The 18510-nt window shown below is 45.8% G+C and overlaps 1 protein-coding gene across 3 annotated transcripts in view; it reads right to left on the bottom strand.

The window, feature by feature from the left end:
• DNAJC13 (DnaJ heat shock protein family (Hsp40) member C13) overlaps positions 1–18510 on the bottom strand; it is a 2820731-nt gene that overhangs the window by 1599567 nt on the left and 1202654 nt on the right. For all 3 annotated transcript variants that reach the window (XM_069648714.1, XM_069648713.1, XM_069648715.1), the window contains one exon: positions 2236–2389. In XM_069648714.1, coding sequence (XP_069504815.1) covers positions 2236–2389 — 154 coding nt within the window. The remainder of the gene's footprint in view (positions 1–2235; positions 2390–18510) is intronic.

The following is an 18510-nucleotide window of genomic DNA, read 5'->3' on the forward strand; positions in this document are numbered from 1 at the left end:
ATTCCCTCAGAGCTTCCCCCAAGTCTTGTGTGCGTGTTTGAATGTCACCCTTCGCATTACGCATGGCCTTAATTGTTGTTTCTTTCTGTTTCGCACGGAGTTGTCTCGCTAAGAGTCTATCTGCTTTGTTCGCTTTAATGTAATATCTCTGTTTCAGATAGAGTAAGTTCCTTTCTGCACCTTTAGTGCGTAGCACCTCCAATTGGCCCTGCGTATGTTTCAGCGATCTTTTTAATATCTTAGTGGGGTGTGACAGCATTTTCTCTTGGATATCATCAATTGTTTTTTCCAGCTCCTTTTTCCACATATACCTTTGTTTATTTTTCGTAATTTTTAACGCCATCATTTTCCCCCGAATAACCGCTTTAAACGCGTCCCAGACTGTGCTCATAGTGACTTCCCCAGTGTCATTCTGTGCGAAGTATTCTTCTATCATTTCCCTTATGGATTCCCCGGTTATTGGGTCCTGGATCAGTTCCAGCGGTAACCTCCACCTCCAGAGCCCATTCCTCCTCCCTGGAAGAGACACGTCTAGCCATAGTGGGGCATGCTCCAAGAGCGCTATCGCTCCCTTATCTAGCCCTTGTATCTTGCCCATGAGACCCACCGATACCCAGAAGTAGTCTATCCTGGACATGGAATTGTGAACATGCGAGAAGTATGCGTACCCCCTTTGTTCCCCCTTCAGTTCCCTCCAAACATCATTTAAGGCCATGTTGTCCATCTGTTGTCTAAGACGCTTTGAAGGTGCCCCTGGGCCGTGTATACTCCCCGTACTATCTAAATGTGGGTTCCATGCCATGTTGAAGTCCCCTCCCATAATCACCTCCCCCCTTGCAAAGTCTTACAATTTCCCCAGGACGTCCCTGAGAAAGCCATCCTGTCCCTGGTTGGGTGCATATATTGAGGCAAGGGTAATGCGATATCCCTCAATCTCCACATTTACAAAGGCATATCTTCCCCCTTTGTCTATGACCGAGTCCATCAGTTTAGTGTCTTTCCCTTCTTTCACCGCTATCAGCATCCCTGCTTTTTTTCTGTTGTCGTTGCTTCTGCCCATATTTTATACCCTTTTATGCATGTTTTCTGCTTGTCTCTCCTTCTGGTATGGGTTTCTTGAAGTAGCAGTACATCTGCTTTTCCCCTTTTAATCTGTTTCTCCAGTTTCACCCGTTTTGTTGGATGATTCATGCCCCTGATGTTCCAGGTTAAGATGCATATCATCCCCATTCTGTTATGCGAGCATGCATTGTCTTTGGATCCCCTTCTGTGCTTAATTCCTTTCGTCGATGCCTCCGACCCCACCCCCCAACATTGAACATTAAACCAAACAAACTGTCCCTCGAGTAGGGCGAGAGTTCCTACTGACGCTTGGGCATTGCGCCCTTCGACCCTGCCCTCCATACCCTCGGGGGGTATTTTGTGGGGAATCCTAAACCACCTCTTCAGGAGCCCTCGCCGGGCCGCTGAGTATTAGGAATACCGTGATTCTTTCCGACGAATCATCTCCCGCCTCCCCCACATCGGAAACCAGACCCAACCATTTTCACTGATTGTGTCCTATTAATCATCCATTGGGTAGCCTGTTTTCCCTCTACCCATTTGCCTCTTTTTGTGGCGCACCACCTCTCAGCCTCTTGTGTGGGTCCGTCCTGATCCTGTCCTCTCCAGTGCCAATCTCCTCCACTTGCATGCCCATTGTGTGGGGTCCTTCCTCGCAAGTGGTCACTTCTCTGTTTTCCTTACCACTCAAATAGAATAGCAATTTTTAACATAATCCTGGCTGCTTCTGGAAAACGAAGTCAATGTCAATTGCAGTAACATGTGCATGGTGGATAGAGTACCAATATTGGCAGCACCATTTTGTATAGCCTGCAACCTTTGAATTCAATTATTTCAACATTATCCACCTATGGCAATTTATAACCAGATATCAAAGTTTAGAGCAATAGATTCTAAAATTGTACAGCACCTTATTCTTAATTTCTTATTTTACAATCTACAACAAAAGATGCGGTTCACATTCAGAAGGATATTAAAATTGATGCAGGCCATTAATTTAAAGTGAGAGACTGGTCTGGGTGCAGACAGAACAGCAACAATACAAAAAGAAAGAAAAAGCTTAGGAGAAAAAACAATTGTTGGCAGCACTGGATACCATCTACTAAATTGTAAACATGAAAATGCTCCCAAAAACAACCACAGAGATCAGATTGTTGTGGTAAAGTAGCATACTTCAAATTCATGATGATTCCAGGAGATGACACTTGCACTGCCAAGCTCTCGGTCGATATTAAATGCTCGCATTTCAGATTCCAAAGTATCTCGCAGCTCTTCTCTCGTCTTAAAGTTCCAAATTAGGTTTGATCTTGCATGATCTTGATGAAATCTATGAAGATAGAAAATAAATTGCATTGTGTAAAAATGTGAAATGTCAGCATTTTGAAAGGTTCTACATTTACATTGATGTAAAAAAATAAATACCAAGGGGTAGGCGACAGCTTAGGCCACATATCAAAGGCAATTTGCCCTGCGATAGGTCTTTATATAATTGAGATAGGAGACCATCTAGTTAAACTGCTTGCAGAAAGAAAGTACATGTGTAATAATATCTCCCTTTCCACAGTATTAACTATTACAGCTAAGAAAGGAAAAGAAAAAAATCCAATATGAGTGGGCGCTATGATTCTATGCGTCAGTCAACATGTTCAAAATACATTTACCCACATTGGATGATGGCCAGAACAACTTCTATACACAAATCAGCCATCGGCTCATTGATCTAATGATTAGGAGAGCAGAGAGAGACAAAGATGAGAAACAGCATGAGGATGGCACCCAAGGACACCATTTTGCTAGTGTAAATATGCATCAGTGTCCCTACAATTTCCTGTGGGTCCAACCATCTTAACTATTCACCAACTTGTTCCAGAAAAAAGTATTAAAGATGCTGGGTGAATATGCAATTTTGTTTAGGGAGAATATATTCTAAAAGATGGCACTAGTAAAGTTGGCCTCACCAGGTATATCAAGGTACATTCAGAGGTACTTGGTAAATGTATAATCACAGGCTAAAATGTACAAATGACATATTGCAACTTAATGATTAATAGAACAAAATGATATGATAGGTTTTTTATAATACACTTAATACCCAAAGGTTTCTAAGCGCGGACCCGGAGATCGAACCTGCGCTGGTCCGTGTCGTCTTGCTTCCAAGGCGAGCACGCTGCCCCTGGGCTATCCCCCCGAAAATTGATTATGATAAATACTTTGAGGTTGAACTTACTTTAACAATCATTCCAATGGCACTTACACACATCAAACTACTTATTTTTTTGGAGACCTTATACACATACATGGGCAACACCCATAAACCAATGGATATGCGAGTTCTGGAGAAGGACACAGTCAGCAAGATAGCTCAGTGAGTTGCACGCTCGCCTCAGACATATCTATTCAGCTTACAGAACATAGGCTTGAACTCTACAAATTCATAACACACTCCTCAGTACCTGGCGGCATATGGGCGCGACAAGAACTAACAATCAAACATAGAAATATGGAGCTCAGCTTATGGGAAACTGGAGGACATGGTTGGGAGGCAGCTAGCAGGTTAGTTGAAAAGATATGTTTTACATTTTTTCTTACGGTTTTCAAAGAAGTTGATCTTTCTAATTTCTTCTGGCAGAGAGTTACAGGTCTTCAGGGCTGCTGTGTAAAAAGCACTCTGTTTAACCTGCGAGAGTGAGCATCTCGGCTCTTTGAGCTGTAGCGTGCCATTTGATGTGAGCGTTGTTGTATTCGACTTCAACCTTGAAAGATATAAAGATCACATGCGTGTGATGCACTTGTGTTTCATAACAAGTACCTGAAATTGTACCCCATCTTCAAAGGGTAACCAAGGTAAGTCTCTTCTTGCTTTGGTTACATGGTCAGAGCTCCCTAGCCCTGTGATTGCTCTGACTGCGCTGTTCTGTATGACATGTAGTCTTACAAACTGTCTTGTTGATGCCCAAAAGACTGCCACAGTAATCCATCTTAGATCCAATAAATGCTCTAGCTAGGATTTCGCAGTTGGCTTTTGAACTGAAAGGGACAGATCTGTGCAAGTAATTTTAGATGGTATGCAGATGAGGCTACCAAGTGGCTCACTTGCGCTCTCATGTTAAGATGCTGAACCAATACAATGCCTAATGTCTTCACTTTTGTTTTGGTTTCTATATGGTGTCCTGCCAAAGTGAACTTTTTGTAATTTTCCCTTGACTTTTCTATTCTCTTAGGGGTTCCAACAACCATAAATTCTGTCTTTTCTTTGTTCAATGAGAGTCAGTTTTCAAACATCCATGCTTGGATGATGTCATAAGCTTTGTTCAATCTTTACGGAGTCCTGCTCATGATATCCTGACAGCGGGATGACACATTGCATGTCATCCACATAGTTAGTCAATTCTACCTGATTTTTGTCTAACATCTCAAAAAGGGGGGCAGTAAAAATAGAGAGAAAGTGATAAACTGGCAAGACACTCGGGGTAGCTTCCGCAATGGGCTGCACACCCTGAGTGTTCTATTACTTCGAAAGCATTGAATCCAAGCTGATGCAGCACATCAGCTTGGCAGCTCAGACCTTCATCCTTCTGAGATTGATTAACTCCCTTAAGTTGTGTAATTATGATGCTTAGTACAGTGCTTCGATGCATGATGAATCAATATGAAGCTTCAAATTCAGCTGGCAATATAATACTTGACTTGCTAATATATGGTTTGAACTCATGGTCACTTAGTTCAGTTAAAATACAGCTTAAATGGGGGAAAGAAATCTCACTGACTTTTCAGACAGTAGGCATGAACGCAAAAACACCTTTCTCTTCTCAGTAGGCTCAAATGAATGGATCAGCACTGAGCAGAGAACCATCCATATGCTCCAGATGGGAGAGATCCATCAACCAGTACGGGTAGCGGCTGCTCAGAGCCCCTTCATGAAACACGTACCTGCAAGGTGGGGTGTAAAATACACCCTAATTTGGAAACCTGGTTTCAGGGAAAATTTACACATTGTGGGAAATATTGCAAGCTAGTTAACCCAACACTTGGATAACAGGGGTTTCAAATGAAGAGAGGACAAGCACAAGTAAAATCAAACATGGCAAGTTTTACAAAATATTGGAATTACAAATTACCCACCTTCATTTTAATGGATGGGCTCATACTTTATTAACCTCTGCTCCGAATTCGAAAAATTAGTAAATACCATTTGTTAGGAAATCTCTTTTGGCAACTTTCTCTCCATAGTTTCTATGGACCCCCAATCTTTTTGCTTCATTCTTTAACCTGCCCTGACTTATTGAAGGGAAGTAAAGCTCTCAGCTTCACTTCCCTTTTGCACATTTGTTATGGGGAAACTGATCAGCCCATCAGCATTAGTTCTGGGAAACTAGGTTTCCCTTTTATTTGTTAGCAACTTTTTAACACTGCACACAGCATCTTACAACTTAGTGCAATGGGGATACTTTTTTGTCACCCTACCTTATTAACACTTGGCTACTTTTATGTATGCGCCTAAAGACACGCTGGTGGCAGCAGATGACATGCATTACTTACCGTAAAAGCATTTCTGATGATTGTATCTGCTTAGATTCACATGCTGTGCATAGTCCGACATCCAGTGGTCACTGCAGAGTATTGAATTTTGTTTTTCGTAGTCGAAAAGGGGACGTCGACATAGGCGTGTCTAATACTATCCCTATAGCGACGTGCAGTGTACCCACAATCCCTCACGTGTTCAGGTCCCGCTGTTTGTATTTATTCTGCCCTGAGGGAGCCTTCCTTAGACGTGAGTGAGTACAGAAAAGAGAGAAAGTAATAAGACGTCTATGTTCCTTCCATCCGAGCGTGGAGGAAGGGTGGGCGCATGTGAATCTAAGCAGATACAATCATCAGAAATGCTTTTACGGTAAGTAATGCATGTCTTCTGATGCTTGTTAATCTGTTTAGAATCACATGCTGAAAAGGAGCAATTTAGATACTTAGGCATACAAATTACACATAAACTAACAGACTATGTGTCCAAGAACTTACTCCCTATAACGTTAAGGTTCAAAGATGACGTCCAACATTGGATGTCCTTACCACTTACACTATTAGGACGTGCTGCACTTTTCAAAATGATGGCACTCCCCCGCTTTCTTTATATATTACAAAATGCTCCACTACCCATAGCGCCCAGTGAGTTTCATAGAATAGATCAAACAATCAGGAAATTGTTATGGAAAGGGGGACGCCCACGCCTGGCACTCACGACCCTACAAAGATCCATATGGGAAGGCGGAATCGGACTCCCCCGGCTACAAACATATTACCGGGCCAGTCAAATGGCAATTATAAATGATAAACTACACAGGGACACCACACTACCGCACAATAGAATGCCGGATTCCAACCCACAAGAAAGACCCATCTTGAAATACCTCTATTGCCAGAAAGACCGGGCTGCAGTCACATATAACTCTGATATGGTCAGATACTCACAAATAGTATCTGACCATATCAAACACCTCCCGGAAGTGAACAAACTCCCTAAATGGCACTCCCGGTCCCAACTAGGCATTACGAAAATTGGGGACGTAGTGAGAGAAAACGAAATAATACCATTCGAAGTTTTAGCTACCACCTTTACACTTCCCCCTAATAAACAGTACCACTATGTGCAGCTTAAACATGTGCTACAGGTTCATCTCCCCAATATGATAGACATGCCAGACTACTCCCTGCTGGAACGCAACCTATTCCCAGAAATGGTTAGACACAAAGTCAAGTCCACCTTATATGGTGCCATAACTTCTTTTGCCACGAAAGAACTGTCAGGTTTGAAGGCCAAGTGGGAAAGGGATGTGGGCACCATACTTCCAGAGGACTGGGTGGCTGCACTAATGTTCCCCAGAGAGGTGGCCATCTCCTCCAGGTTCAGGTTAATACAACTGAAGATACTGCATAGAAACTATTACCCGAGGGTAGCACTATTCAACTGGGGGAAAACCACTGACCCGCACTGCTTGAGATTTAGAAGGGAGGAAGGCTCCTATTATCACATACTGTGGGAATGTGCCGTCATCCAACAATACTGGCAGCAGTGCTGCAGCAAACTGTCTAGGGTAATGGGCAAAAGAATTCACATGAGCCCCAAACGACTATTGCTGGAAATAGAAGAGGGTATCGAGCTAACACGTTATGAAAAAGCGTTTTTATCCACCACCTCTGCAATACTAAAAAGAAATATAGCGCAACTCTGGGGCTCTGCAACAGCACCGAGTTAGGAGCAATGGATCACAGATGTGGACATTTGTATTGCAATGGAAAAAAGAGTATATACAGCCCAAGGATGTCCTGAGAAAGCTCAGAAAATATGGCAAAAATGGGAAGATGCACACTGAGCAGTAACCTATATGGATAGACTGTGCTAAAACCCAAGGTCTTGTAAGGGAACCAACCTGCGTAATATTAATGTGGTAAAATGTCCGGTTATGCTAAGCTCCTCTGTATGTAAAGCAAGGTGTGGAACTACGAATGGGCGGGAAAGGGAAGTATTGGTTACCCCGTTGGTCGGGGCTGTATGTTTTCTTTGTATTAATAAAAAACAATAAAATGTTATATTAAAAAAATAGAATCACATGCTGTGCATAGACTAGCGAGCAGTACCCGGACTTGGAGATGGGTTGTGAGAAGGAACAGTAGAGAAAAGATGTCTTAATACTGCTTGTCCCACCTGGGAATCAGATCTAGAATGTGCATCTAGACAGTAGTGTTTTGTAAAGGTGTGTACAGAACTCCAGGTTGCCGCTTTGCAAATGGACTCAAGAGGGACATTTGCAATGAATGCTGCGGAAGCCCCAGTGCCTCGAGTAGAATGTGCTCTTGGCTTGAAGTGTAGTTCTCTCTTAGCAAGAGCGTAACAGAGTGATGCATTGGACAATCCATCTAGATATAGTGGATTTTGAAACTGCATCTCCTTCTCTTCCTGCGGCTACATATTGAGGGATCTGAAACAGCATATTTTGGACCCTCTCGGAGGGGAAGACGAGGCCGTCCTTTGTTCGAATTAGAGCCCCTAGGAATTGCTTGACCTGGCTGGGGTCTAGGCTGGACTTCTTCTGGTTGATGGAGAAGCCCAGTTGGAACAAAAGGTCTACAGTCTTTTGGGTATTTGAAAAGCATGTCTCGTAGGAATCCCCTGTTATGAGCCAATCGTCAAGGTAAGGGTATACTGGGATGGACAACCTGCACAGGTGGGCCGCTGCCACTGCCAGTACTTTCGTGAATACCCTCTGCGCTGACGCTATGCCGAAGGGTAGCACTTTGAACTGGTAGTGTTTGCCCTCCATCATGAACCTGAGGTATTTTCTGTGCGCTGGCAACATTTAAATATGAAAGTATGCATCTTTCATGTCCAGTGTTGCCATGTAATCTCCCTGAGATAGCAGGGGAATTACTTCCTGCAAAGTCACCATACGAAATTTCTGAGGTTTGACAAATTTGTTTGCTGGGCGCAGATCTAGTACAAGGCGCATGGTTAAATCCTTTTTTGGTACAAGGAAGTACACTGAATAAATACCCTCTGTTACCTGTGATAGAGGCACAACCTCTATTGCTCCTTTTTCTAGTAGCAGTTGGACTTCTTGAAGGATGGCAAGGCGCTCTGGTGATAGGCGTCTTCCCCTTGGGGGTCTGAACGTAGGGGACCGACTGAATTCTATGCAGTAACCGCGGGCTATGGTTGACAATACCCAGCGGTCTGTTGTTACTCCCTCCCATGCTGGTCGAAAAGATGTTAACCGGCCCCCGACCGGCGATGCATGCGAGGGGACCCGAACCTTCGGGTCATTTGGTGTTGATAACCGGGGAGCCTCTATGAGTGGGGCCCCGACCTCTTCCCTTGCCACGACGTTGTCCTCTTTGAGCGCATTGTCGCTGGTTCCTTGAGTAGAGGACCAGTTGCCTGCTGAGGAGTATTATTGTTGTTGCTGGTTTTGTCGTTGGCCATGAAAAAAGCGTCTGTTGCCGTAACCTTGCTTATTGGGAGGCCTTGAGATCTGGTCTAGAGTCTTTAGGGTATCGAAATCCTTCTTAGCTGTTTCCAGTGCGTCATCCACCACCTTACCAAACAGGTTTGAGTCCTCAATTGGTTTGTTTATGAGTGACGCCTGGGTCTCTGGCTTAAAACCTGAGTTCCGGAGCCAGACATGACACTTGAGAAGTACCCCCTGAACTAAAGACCGGCCAGCCGTCTCCGCAGCATCTAGCGTGTTCTTAATGATGCTCGGGTTAACCAGAGGGTTCAGGGACTTCTTCGATGTCTTGGCGTAACTTTGCCCATTGGGATCAGCATAGCTTGCCAGTACGGTATTGTTATTGGCAATTCTGGTGGAGAAAGCTGCCGAGGCTGTAATCCTCTTTCCCAGGCCATAAAGCTTCTTTCCCTCCTTGTCTGAGGGTGTTTCGCTAGTGGATAGCAGAACCCCTGCCCTTTTCCTTGTGGTGGTCATTACCAAGGAATCGGGTATAGAGTGACCCTTAATGTATAATGGGTCCGAGGGTGATGGACTAAAAAGTTTCTCAATTCTCGGGTTGACCCCTCTAACCAACGCAGGTGTTGATAAAGATGGAATAAGTCATCTCAACTGAGGCGAGAAGGGGAATGGCCTGGCTAGTAGGTGGTTTCTCCGTAATGATTTTCTCCACAAAGCCTATTTCTGGAGTAATTTCTCCTGTATCAATTTCAAAATGTGCTGCTGCTTTACGTAGTAGCACATTGAAAGTGGGTTGGTCGTCTATAGGTGACGGGTTTCTGACTGGTGTGGTTTGTGGAGAGTACGGATCCAGAGCGTCAGGGTCTGTTGACGCTCCTGGAGACTGCCAAGGCTGTGAGCCACCTCCGTCTGGGTCTTCTTCGAAGCCACCTCCACCCATGTCTGGGTATTCCTCAAAACCTTCTTCATGGTTTTGTTGATCCTCAATATTTAGGAACTCTTCATCCTCCTGAAAGTGAGAGTCTTCTTCAGTGAGGTCATATGTATTAGCCTCCTCTTGAAGTGGGTTAAATAGTCTTGGGCATTTGGCCCTGGGGTGCTCCTGAAGTAACTCTCCTGATCTCTTGGGTGTTACCCGTTCAGGAGTGGACATGGATCTATCTAGTTTGTCCATACATGATTGGAATCTTTCTAAAGTCCACTGGGGTAACCCAGAACAGTCTGGAGGCATAAAGGGAGGCTCTTCCGCCTGTTACCGTCAAGATCTCTCTCATAGTGTGGAGGATATACTCCCTCTGCCATCTGAGAAACCTTCTCGTGGGCTAGGCCCTTCTTTCCGTTTGCTTCGGCGTCTCCCTGGCCTTGTGAGCAGGACTCGGTGGCTCTTTCGCCGTCCGTCTCCGAGTGTCAGTGGAGACTATTCGCGCCGTCGAGGGTTCGTCTCTGTTAGGCAGAAACCTGTGCAGTTCCCTTGGGGACCACTGCAAAAGATTTAGGACTACAGGTGTTGGCAGTAAACCCACTTGGTAGCAGTCTGTACCACCCAGATTTACCTGGCAGCTGTGGCTGAGCAGTCAGACTTCCCTCAAGAAGAGTTAGGCAATATGCAAAGTATACACAATAGGCACTCAGATACAATAGCACAAGCAAACACTGACCAGAGCTTTGGTATCAAGGTATATAATTATTTCTTTAAAAACACACTTATTGAAACACTCCAGCACTATTATTGTAATTCACTCTAAACACAGTTACTATTATTATATATACAATCCTTATTCCTTATCAGACAAGTCTTCGTTAACGCCACTTATTTCTAGACAGAGGTGAGCGCTTAACTATAGATGGCACTCCAATAGTTAACGAACAAGGGAGGGAAAAAGGCAGAATGTAGGAAAATACACTATGCTAATACTTAGGAACTCTTAAGCAAGGCAGGAAAGTCAAAAGTTACATTGAGCCAAAGTCCATAGGCCGGGCCCACTCTTGGAGAGAGCAGGGCACGAATGCACTCAAGATCACACAATGACAACAGGCTTAAAGAGTCTTGCAGGGAGTTCAGAAAAGTTTAGCCAGGGTGTCCCAGGCTAACCTAGGGTCGAAAGCCGGGGGCTAAATCTACCCCGTACAGTCGGTTGCAAGGGAAGCCAGGTGGAACACGGTACCTTATGTGGAAAGGATCCACCAGCGGGGGCAGTTGTTCCTGGGAGCGGGTGCAAGTCGCGGCATCGTCCAGAGGAAGAGAATATCTCGACGTGGAGGAAAGATGAAGGTCGTTGCACTGCCAGGGAAGAAACCAGCCGCAGAGTTTTCCGGTTACTACCCTTTGATTCGCGGTAGTGGTAAAACATGGTATCACGGTTGCCGGGGTGCTTGGCACAGGCAAGGTGGCCACGAGATGCTCCAGGAAGCGAAAACGGAAGCAGACTGGTTATCCCCACCAGTCGAAGGAAGAAGACTCTCCGGGCTGGAGATCTCCTCTGTCGTTGGGAAAAGTGGTGAGACGGTTCAGCAGGGCTCCACCGGTGGTGTTGTCGTAGCAGGTCGGCTCAGCTTCTCCCTCGTCGGGTTCCCTTCTGTGGAGAAGCCCGCCAAAATAGTGGAACAAAAGGCTCAACTCTTTGGAGTCACAGAAGCAAACACAAACGCCATTTTAGAACCGAGTTCTGGCAAAAAATACCAACCGGAGAATATTAAATAAATAAACCGGCGGTATGTTCGAGGCTATAGGAATTAAATAATTAAAGTTGGTAGCCTCGAACAATGGGAAATCCCATAGGGATATATTCGCAGTCGAATATAAAAAGTAGTATCCACTGCCACCAGCCAAAACTCAATCAGGGGGGACGGAGACGTGCCCCCTCGACTAACAGACCCCGGGGCAATCGAACTGCCCCGGCCAGTACGTCCACAATATGATGGTTTGTACTGGTTCTGTTCAGAATTTGAGACTAGTAAAGTCAATGGTGACTTAACATGCCCTGGGAGACAGTAGTCAGTCCCAGGGTATGGAGTCTATACTGGGGGGTCACTATGACACACATCACAAAAACACATGAAGCCCTATGGAGTAAAAGACCCCATAGCCCATTAAACACATCTAGAATCAAAGAGACACACTCAAATCATGTCCAAGAGTGAGGGTAAAAGAGTCTCACTCTTGGCAGGAGACAAAAATAAACCCCAAAAATCCAGCAAAGCTGCTGGGAGACTCACTAGGTTAGGAAATTCAGCCTAAACAGAGAATTCTCCCTAACAGTTTCGCACTGTGTTAAGTGCCGAGACATCTTTGTCGACGGGCGCTTTCTTACGAGGTGCATCATCTGGAGATTTGGTGGTAGCACCCTTATTTGTGGGTGGCCTAGTCACTAGTCACTTATGCGGTTGCGGGGAGGGCTTGCAACCCTTACGGTCGATAGAGGCTGCCGGTAGGCCCGGCGTCTCCGTTGGCGCTAGGGCTTTCTTTGACTTAGACGAAGGAGTTGCATGGGTTGTGTGTTTATCTTTATGTTTATGTGCGTCAGCGTCGCCGGGATGTACATCCCCATAAGTAGGGCGTAAGCCGAACTTGTCGGGCCAGGGACAGACGCGGAGGAGCGGGAATGCTCCTTAGAGAGGTCAACAACCTCTGATACGGAGGTAGTGTTATCTCTGCCCCCCTCGTCACATTCGGGAGCGGCGGGTGAGGAATCATCTCTAGACATAGCGTAGGCTGCCCACCTCTTGACCCTGCAGCCCTTTAATGTCTTTGGGTGAAGAAGTCTACAGGCTGCACAGCAGTCCTCGTTGTGGTCGAGGGGTAAGCTGCGGTTACACCGCTTATGCTTATCCTTCCACGTGAATTTGCCGTTACAGCGCGGGCAAAATCTAAAAGGAGTCCTCTCCATAGCTGAGGATACAGTTATAAGTGATAATGACCCCGAAGGAAAGGGGGGTGAAAGAGAAAGGCATTTTTAGAAAGAAAACAGAAGTGTACTACGACCCCCACTCTCCCTACTGTATAGGCCGGCGAGGCCGGGTCACGTGTTCGGCAAAAGCCGAAGGATCGCCTCTGTCGAAATCACCGCCGTCGAAGATCTTGATCAGCGGTGAAACAGCTTAGCCGTCGAAGGAGGGTAGGGTTTAACAATAACTTTGAAATAACGACCAAGGGTCGAATAAATGGTATTGGCAATTTCTCTCTAACGAGCTCCGCATTAAGGCGACCAGTGTTCTGGGCGGAAAAAAACTATCTGAGGGACCTTGACGCGTGAGGGATTGTGGGTACACTGCACGTCACTATAGGGATAGTATTACAGACATTCCTATGTCGACGTTCCCTTTTCGACTAAGAAAAACAAAATGCAATACTCTGCAGTGACCACTGGATGTCGGACTATACACAGCATGTGAATCTAAGCAGATTAACAAGCATCAGAAATATATTTTACACTTTTTGCACAATGTTTAGTGTACACATTTGTGTTTATCGTTTATGGCTACTAAAAGTGGCTAGTGGCCATATTGTAGTCTGGCCTTCTTCCTGGCTTGCCAGGAAATCCCATACAAGGTCACTCACTTGCCCATGAAAGCTGCTGCTTTTGCGGAGTAGTGATGCCTTGTGTGTGGCCCAGGAAGGAGTGGACTGTCCCATTCCACATCCATGAAGCCAGAGTGTAGGTGTGGGGCTTGAGTGAAATCAATAGTTGTCCCAGATTGGACAACTACTAGCGGTTTGTACGGTGCAGATCCTTACCATTGTGGGCTTGCTTCGGGCCTGGATTTTGGATAAAAAGAGGATTAAAGCCGCCATTTCTTCAGGTCAACGTTGGAGACAAAAAAAAACCTTGTAGAATAACAACCGACTGAAGATCCGAAGACCGCTCCTGAAAAGACCTTGCATCCGTTCCTGCATCTGGCTTTGTTAAGCACTATTGGACTACCTGATCTGTGAAAACCCTGAACAGTGCTTCAGCCCTTAAACTAGTGGGACCAACTAGTCAAAGCCTTCAAGGATCCAGCAATTCTGAGCATCCCGAAGTGTCCCTGGACCGCCCAGTGGACTGGCCAGCTCTGTCGAAGACTACCTCGCCAGAAGTGCCTTCGATCTGCAGTTGCACCCAGAACTTTGGTGGTTTCCAGCTTGTGGTACAATTTGCCTTCCCTCTGATTTTCAGCGTCCCAGCATCAAGGGACCCTGTCCTAGCAAAGCTTCAACCGCAACTGGATGGAAAGCTGCATGTGTGCAGTGGCTGGAACTCTCCCCCCCCATCCTGTGAAGTGTCCTGAAGAGGCCTGCATCAGTGAATCTTTCATTTCTTCCTCACGAAGGGTTGCATCCGCATCTGAACCTGACCGAAAAATCCTTGCACCTGCAGTTTCTGGGCACCTCTCACCGGAACGGCAGGAAATCCAACCGGCAGCGACCCCCAGTCGATCCATCAAGTCAACTGGGAAAATCTGAGCCAGAGGGGGAAAGTAAACGCATCACATTTTTCTACCCTGTCCTCCATAGGAAAACATTGGGAACCAGTCCCTTTGTATCCTAATATTCCATTTGACTGCCTTTTGTTAGTCGAAACTGGGTAGTATTCTCTGAAAGATAAGAACACAATGTACATGCCTAGTAACGTTGTTGAATATCTTCTTTTGAACTCGCCAACACAACCCACAGAGCCTACATTCTGTATGGGGTGCATTGTGGCTCCTGTGACTTTTGGGCACAAGGCCCCATTCTTCTTAGCAATTGCATACTGAAGTTATGTTTCAATGTTTACTGCACTTATTTACTTAAATGTATATATGTTCAGATTTGAAATTGCTGGGAGGTATTTAGCTCCTGCTTCTAGCCGTGGAGAGCCTAGTTAGCGTGACACCAACAGCTACCAGGAGTTACATTTGGCTCCAAAGACCATCTGGTGGCAAGAAAAACATACCATTCTCACCAGTGAGTACCACATTGTTAAGGTGGATTTCTAGAATCTGGGCTGGTGGATAGGTTTGAGATCACCCTTGTTCTGCTGAACAGAGATCTCAGAGGGTACCCAAAACCCAATCAAGGTAAACGTGGAGAGCAGTCAAGATTATTCTCAGAGTGTGAATGTAATCAGGGGTCCCCAATGATTCCACACAATATAATACACAATAATTCAATTTAAATGGGGACGTATAAAAATACAATATTTATTCGAGGCCGCCGCACACACTTAAAAATGAAACTAGCATGAGATCATTACACAATACTCGATAATAAACATCAGGATTGAAATTAGGTTTTCCTGAGTAGGAGCTAAAATTAGCTGACTGGGCATCTTTTAGTAGGCAGAAGCTACCACTAGAGAACCAGGAGCTAGTACATTGCGTGCAGCAAATGTAATGTTTGAGATGCACGCTCAAACGTTTTGTCCATCATATACAATCCATGGTGCTTTAAATATCTTCCAGATGTCTCATAGGCGTCTTTATAGACATTCCCAAACACAAGGTTACTGTTCGATTAAAGTCTTGGGTACCCCAGTTGTGTCCACTGGTGTAGTACTATAATTCTATTTACACTGATTTAAAGTTAGTAGGGTATATAACAGTTGCCTACTCTACATAAATAAGGAAACAATTAAACAGGACTAGTCTTGCTTCTCTCAAAGTAGAACATTTCAAAAAGATATGTCTAGATAGAAGATTGCCATCCTCTTGTGTAAAGGCTGATTTTGTACAGAAAGTGTTAGGCATGGATGACATGAAAATTGATAACATTAATTGGCTGACTGTTTGTAGTATGCTTGTGAGGTACAAGAAGTAGGAGAGCATGATGAAATCACTTGGTTGCTCAGCAGACAAAGCCTACTCTTGAAGCAGTACCGTTATGGAAATGTCTAAGGCTGACAGAAAAGATTTTGACAAACTGAAATAGGCTCCATTCTTTAAAAGTTTGGGAACACTCCTGCCCAATGCTTACGAGATTTAGAAAATACAAATATGAATACCAAGGATTCCTCATCTTAGACATTCATTCTACTACTTTCCAGCGCTCAATCGTTTTCCCAGCAGGGGGATTCATGCGCAATGGAGTCCATGGCCATCGAGTCAGGTATAAGTAGCACGCTTGGCGCCCCATGATCTCAGTTGCCGTTTTTCCCCCATTGCACAGACTCATTAGGGTTTAGCAACAAAATTACTAGTTTGACCGTTAAAGGAGAGTCATTGTATAATCAAAGTAGGGAGCTCCTTAACCGTGGGGGAGGCTGGGAGGGCGATGAAGAATCTGTGAGAACATCCAGTAGAAAGAACATTGCCGGGAGGATAGCTCAGGGGCAACACGTTTGTCTTGGAAGGAAGACAACACATAGCAACACAGGTTTAAATCCCGGTCTTGCGCTTAGAAACTCTGGTATTAAGCACATTATAAAAGAACAATTACAATTATTTATAATTAATAACCAGGGGTAAATAGTTTGTTCTTCTAATTGATTGTGTGCTCCCACGGATTGCTCATCTTAGATGGACTCCCATAGCAATAAGACCATTACCGAGGAGGGAAGGAGCGAAATCCATGGTGACAACATCACTTGCTGGACAGCCCTGCCGAAACTAGGCTCATTTGCGGACACTTTGCAGGCAGTAGTGTTTTGCAAACGTGTGTATGGAGGACCACGTTGCGGCCTAACAGATATGCTTAACAGGTAACAGCGGAGAGCAGAGGTAGCTGTCACACCTCTAGTTGAATGTGTCCTGAAGGTTTCAGGAATGTCCTTACCTGCTCTGGTGTAGCACTCCGACACACAAAGCACCATCCATCGAGAGATGGTTTGCTTCTTTATTCCTTTACCGGTTTTCGGGCTTTTATATCCAATGAACAGCTGGTCTTCCAGCCTGAATTATCTTGTCCTAGTGAGCCCTTTTGGGGCGGCGCCTATGCAGACTTTCTTCCCCCTTGGATGGATGACTAGGTGGATAGAAGGCTGGCAGACAGATTGTCTGCAATAGGTGAAACTCTGAAACGACCTTCGAAAGTAATGAGGGGCACACTAAGAGTCAACTAGTCATGGGAAAAGACTTAAATGTGATTCACAGGACAGGGACTGCAATTTGTGTACTCTCCGGGCTGAGGAAATAGTGTACCAAAAAGGCTGTTTTCAAGATAGTATCCTCAGAGGGCACGAATGCAATGGCTCAAATGAGGAAGTCATGACAAAAGTTAAAACTAAGTTTAAATCCCATAGCAGTACCATCATATGATATGCCATTTAGAACGCGCCTATACACAAGTGTTTTAAGGCACGAAAGGTGTCGGAGGGAAAGTGTTAATCAGACCTTTTAAAAATTGCATCATCAAGGGGATCTTGAAGTATGACCCGTTTTGGAATGCGCTTGAAAAAAGAGAGCGTAGGAGTTTCTAAGATGGCCGTGCGCTAGTGAACACCGCATCCCCTGAGCACCTGACCCAGACGGTGCACAAATATGCAAAGCTGGTAGATAAACCCTTCCCAGGTGACAGAACTCACAATCGGTACCGGTACACGGAGGGAGCTCGGGGAAGGCACCGACTGAACCCGCAGAGCCAGAAGGGAGCGCGAACGCTGATGAGGGAGCTGACCAGCCTGTCAGAATCCCGTGCTCCTGCTGGTAGGTCCGGGAGGGAACGCACCAGCGCCTAACCTCCCTGCGCACCACCATAAGAAGAGCATAGCACCGGTCCGCCAAAAGGACGCAGGCAGAAGGAGTCAAGACAGAGAGCGCTACGAGACCAGACTCGCCCTCCACCACCAAAGTAGGAGCCCGCCAAGCTGAATCATTGGACGAAAAGGGGTATCTGAGGGAGCAGCAAGGGCCACCAGATAACAGGTGGCCCCTCTGACCTGGCGGGCACGGCTGGACATTGTCCGCCCGCCCTGGGAGACTCCAGATCGGCATAATCCCCGACACAAACCTCTGCCCCAGCAACCACAGCATCGGCAAACGGAGGGACCCCTATGGGGTACTCAATCCATTGGCGGTGCTGCCACTTAAAGCGAAGAGAGGGAAGGTAGTGGAGCAGTCTCACTGAACCTTGTGGTAAGCCTGTGAAGGCAAACAGCAGCAACAGGCCACCCACGAACCTCAAGGGGACGAGGGAACCACTGGAACAGCTCACTGGGCACAAACAGAAAGATCCAAGGGGGGAGACTGGCACGAGTCACGGCATCCCAACCCAACACGGACAGACGGCCAGCTGCCTCTCCTGAAGGGAAGGATCTCTGGGAGGTGCAGTGACCACCAATGGGCATCGGGCGGCACTACCCACGCAGGCAGGCTCCAGAGTCCACCAGAATAACACAGGACAACCTTGGGCTGATAGGCCGCAAAACATGTACTGCAGCTCGATCGAAGTTCTGGTGGGCAATATATGGAACGAAGTTATACAACATTCTAAAATAACCACGTTTCCCTCGCTGCTTACCCCGATATTTGGGAATCCTCAATTTACACCGGGACGGCAGGGGTTCGATAAGTGGCAGGCCAGTGGCTGCAG

Source organism: Ambystoma mexicanum, chromosome 2q, assembly GCF_040938575.1.
Source record: "Ambystoma mexicanum isolate Mex_15411 chromosome 2q, UKY_AmexF1_1, whole genome shotgun sequence".
NCBI lineage: Eukaryota > Metazoa > Chordata > Amphibia > Caudata > Ambystomatidae > Ambystoma > Ambystoma mexicanum.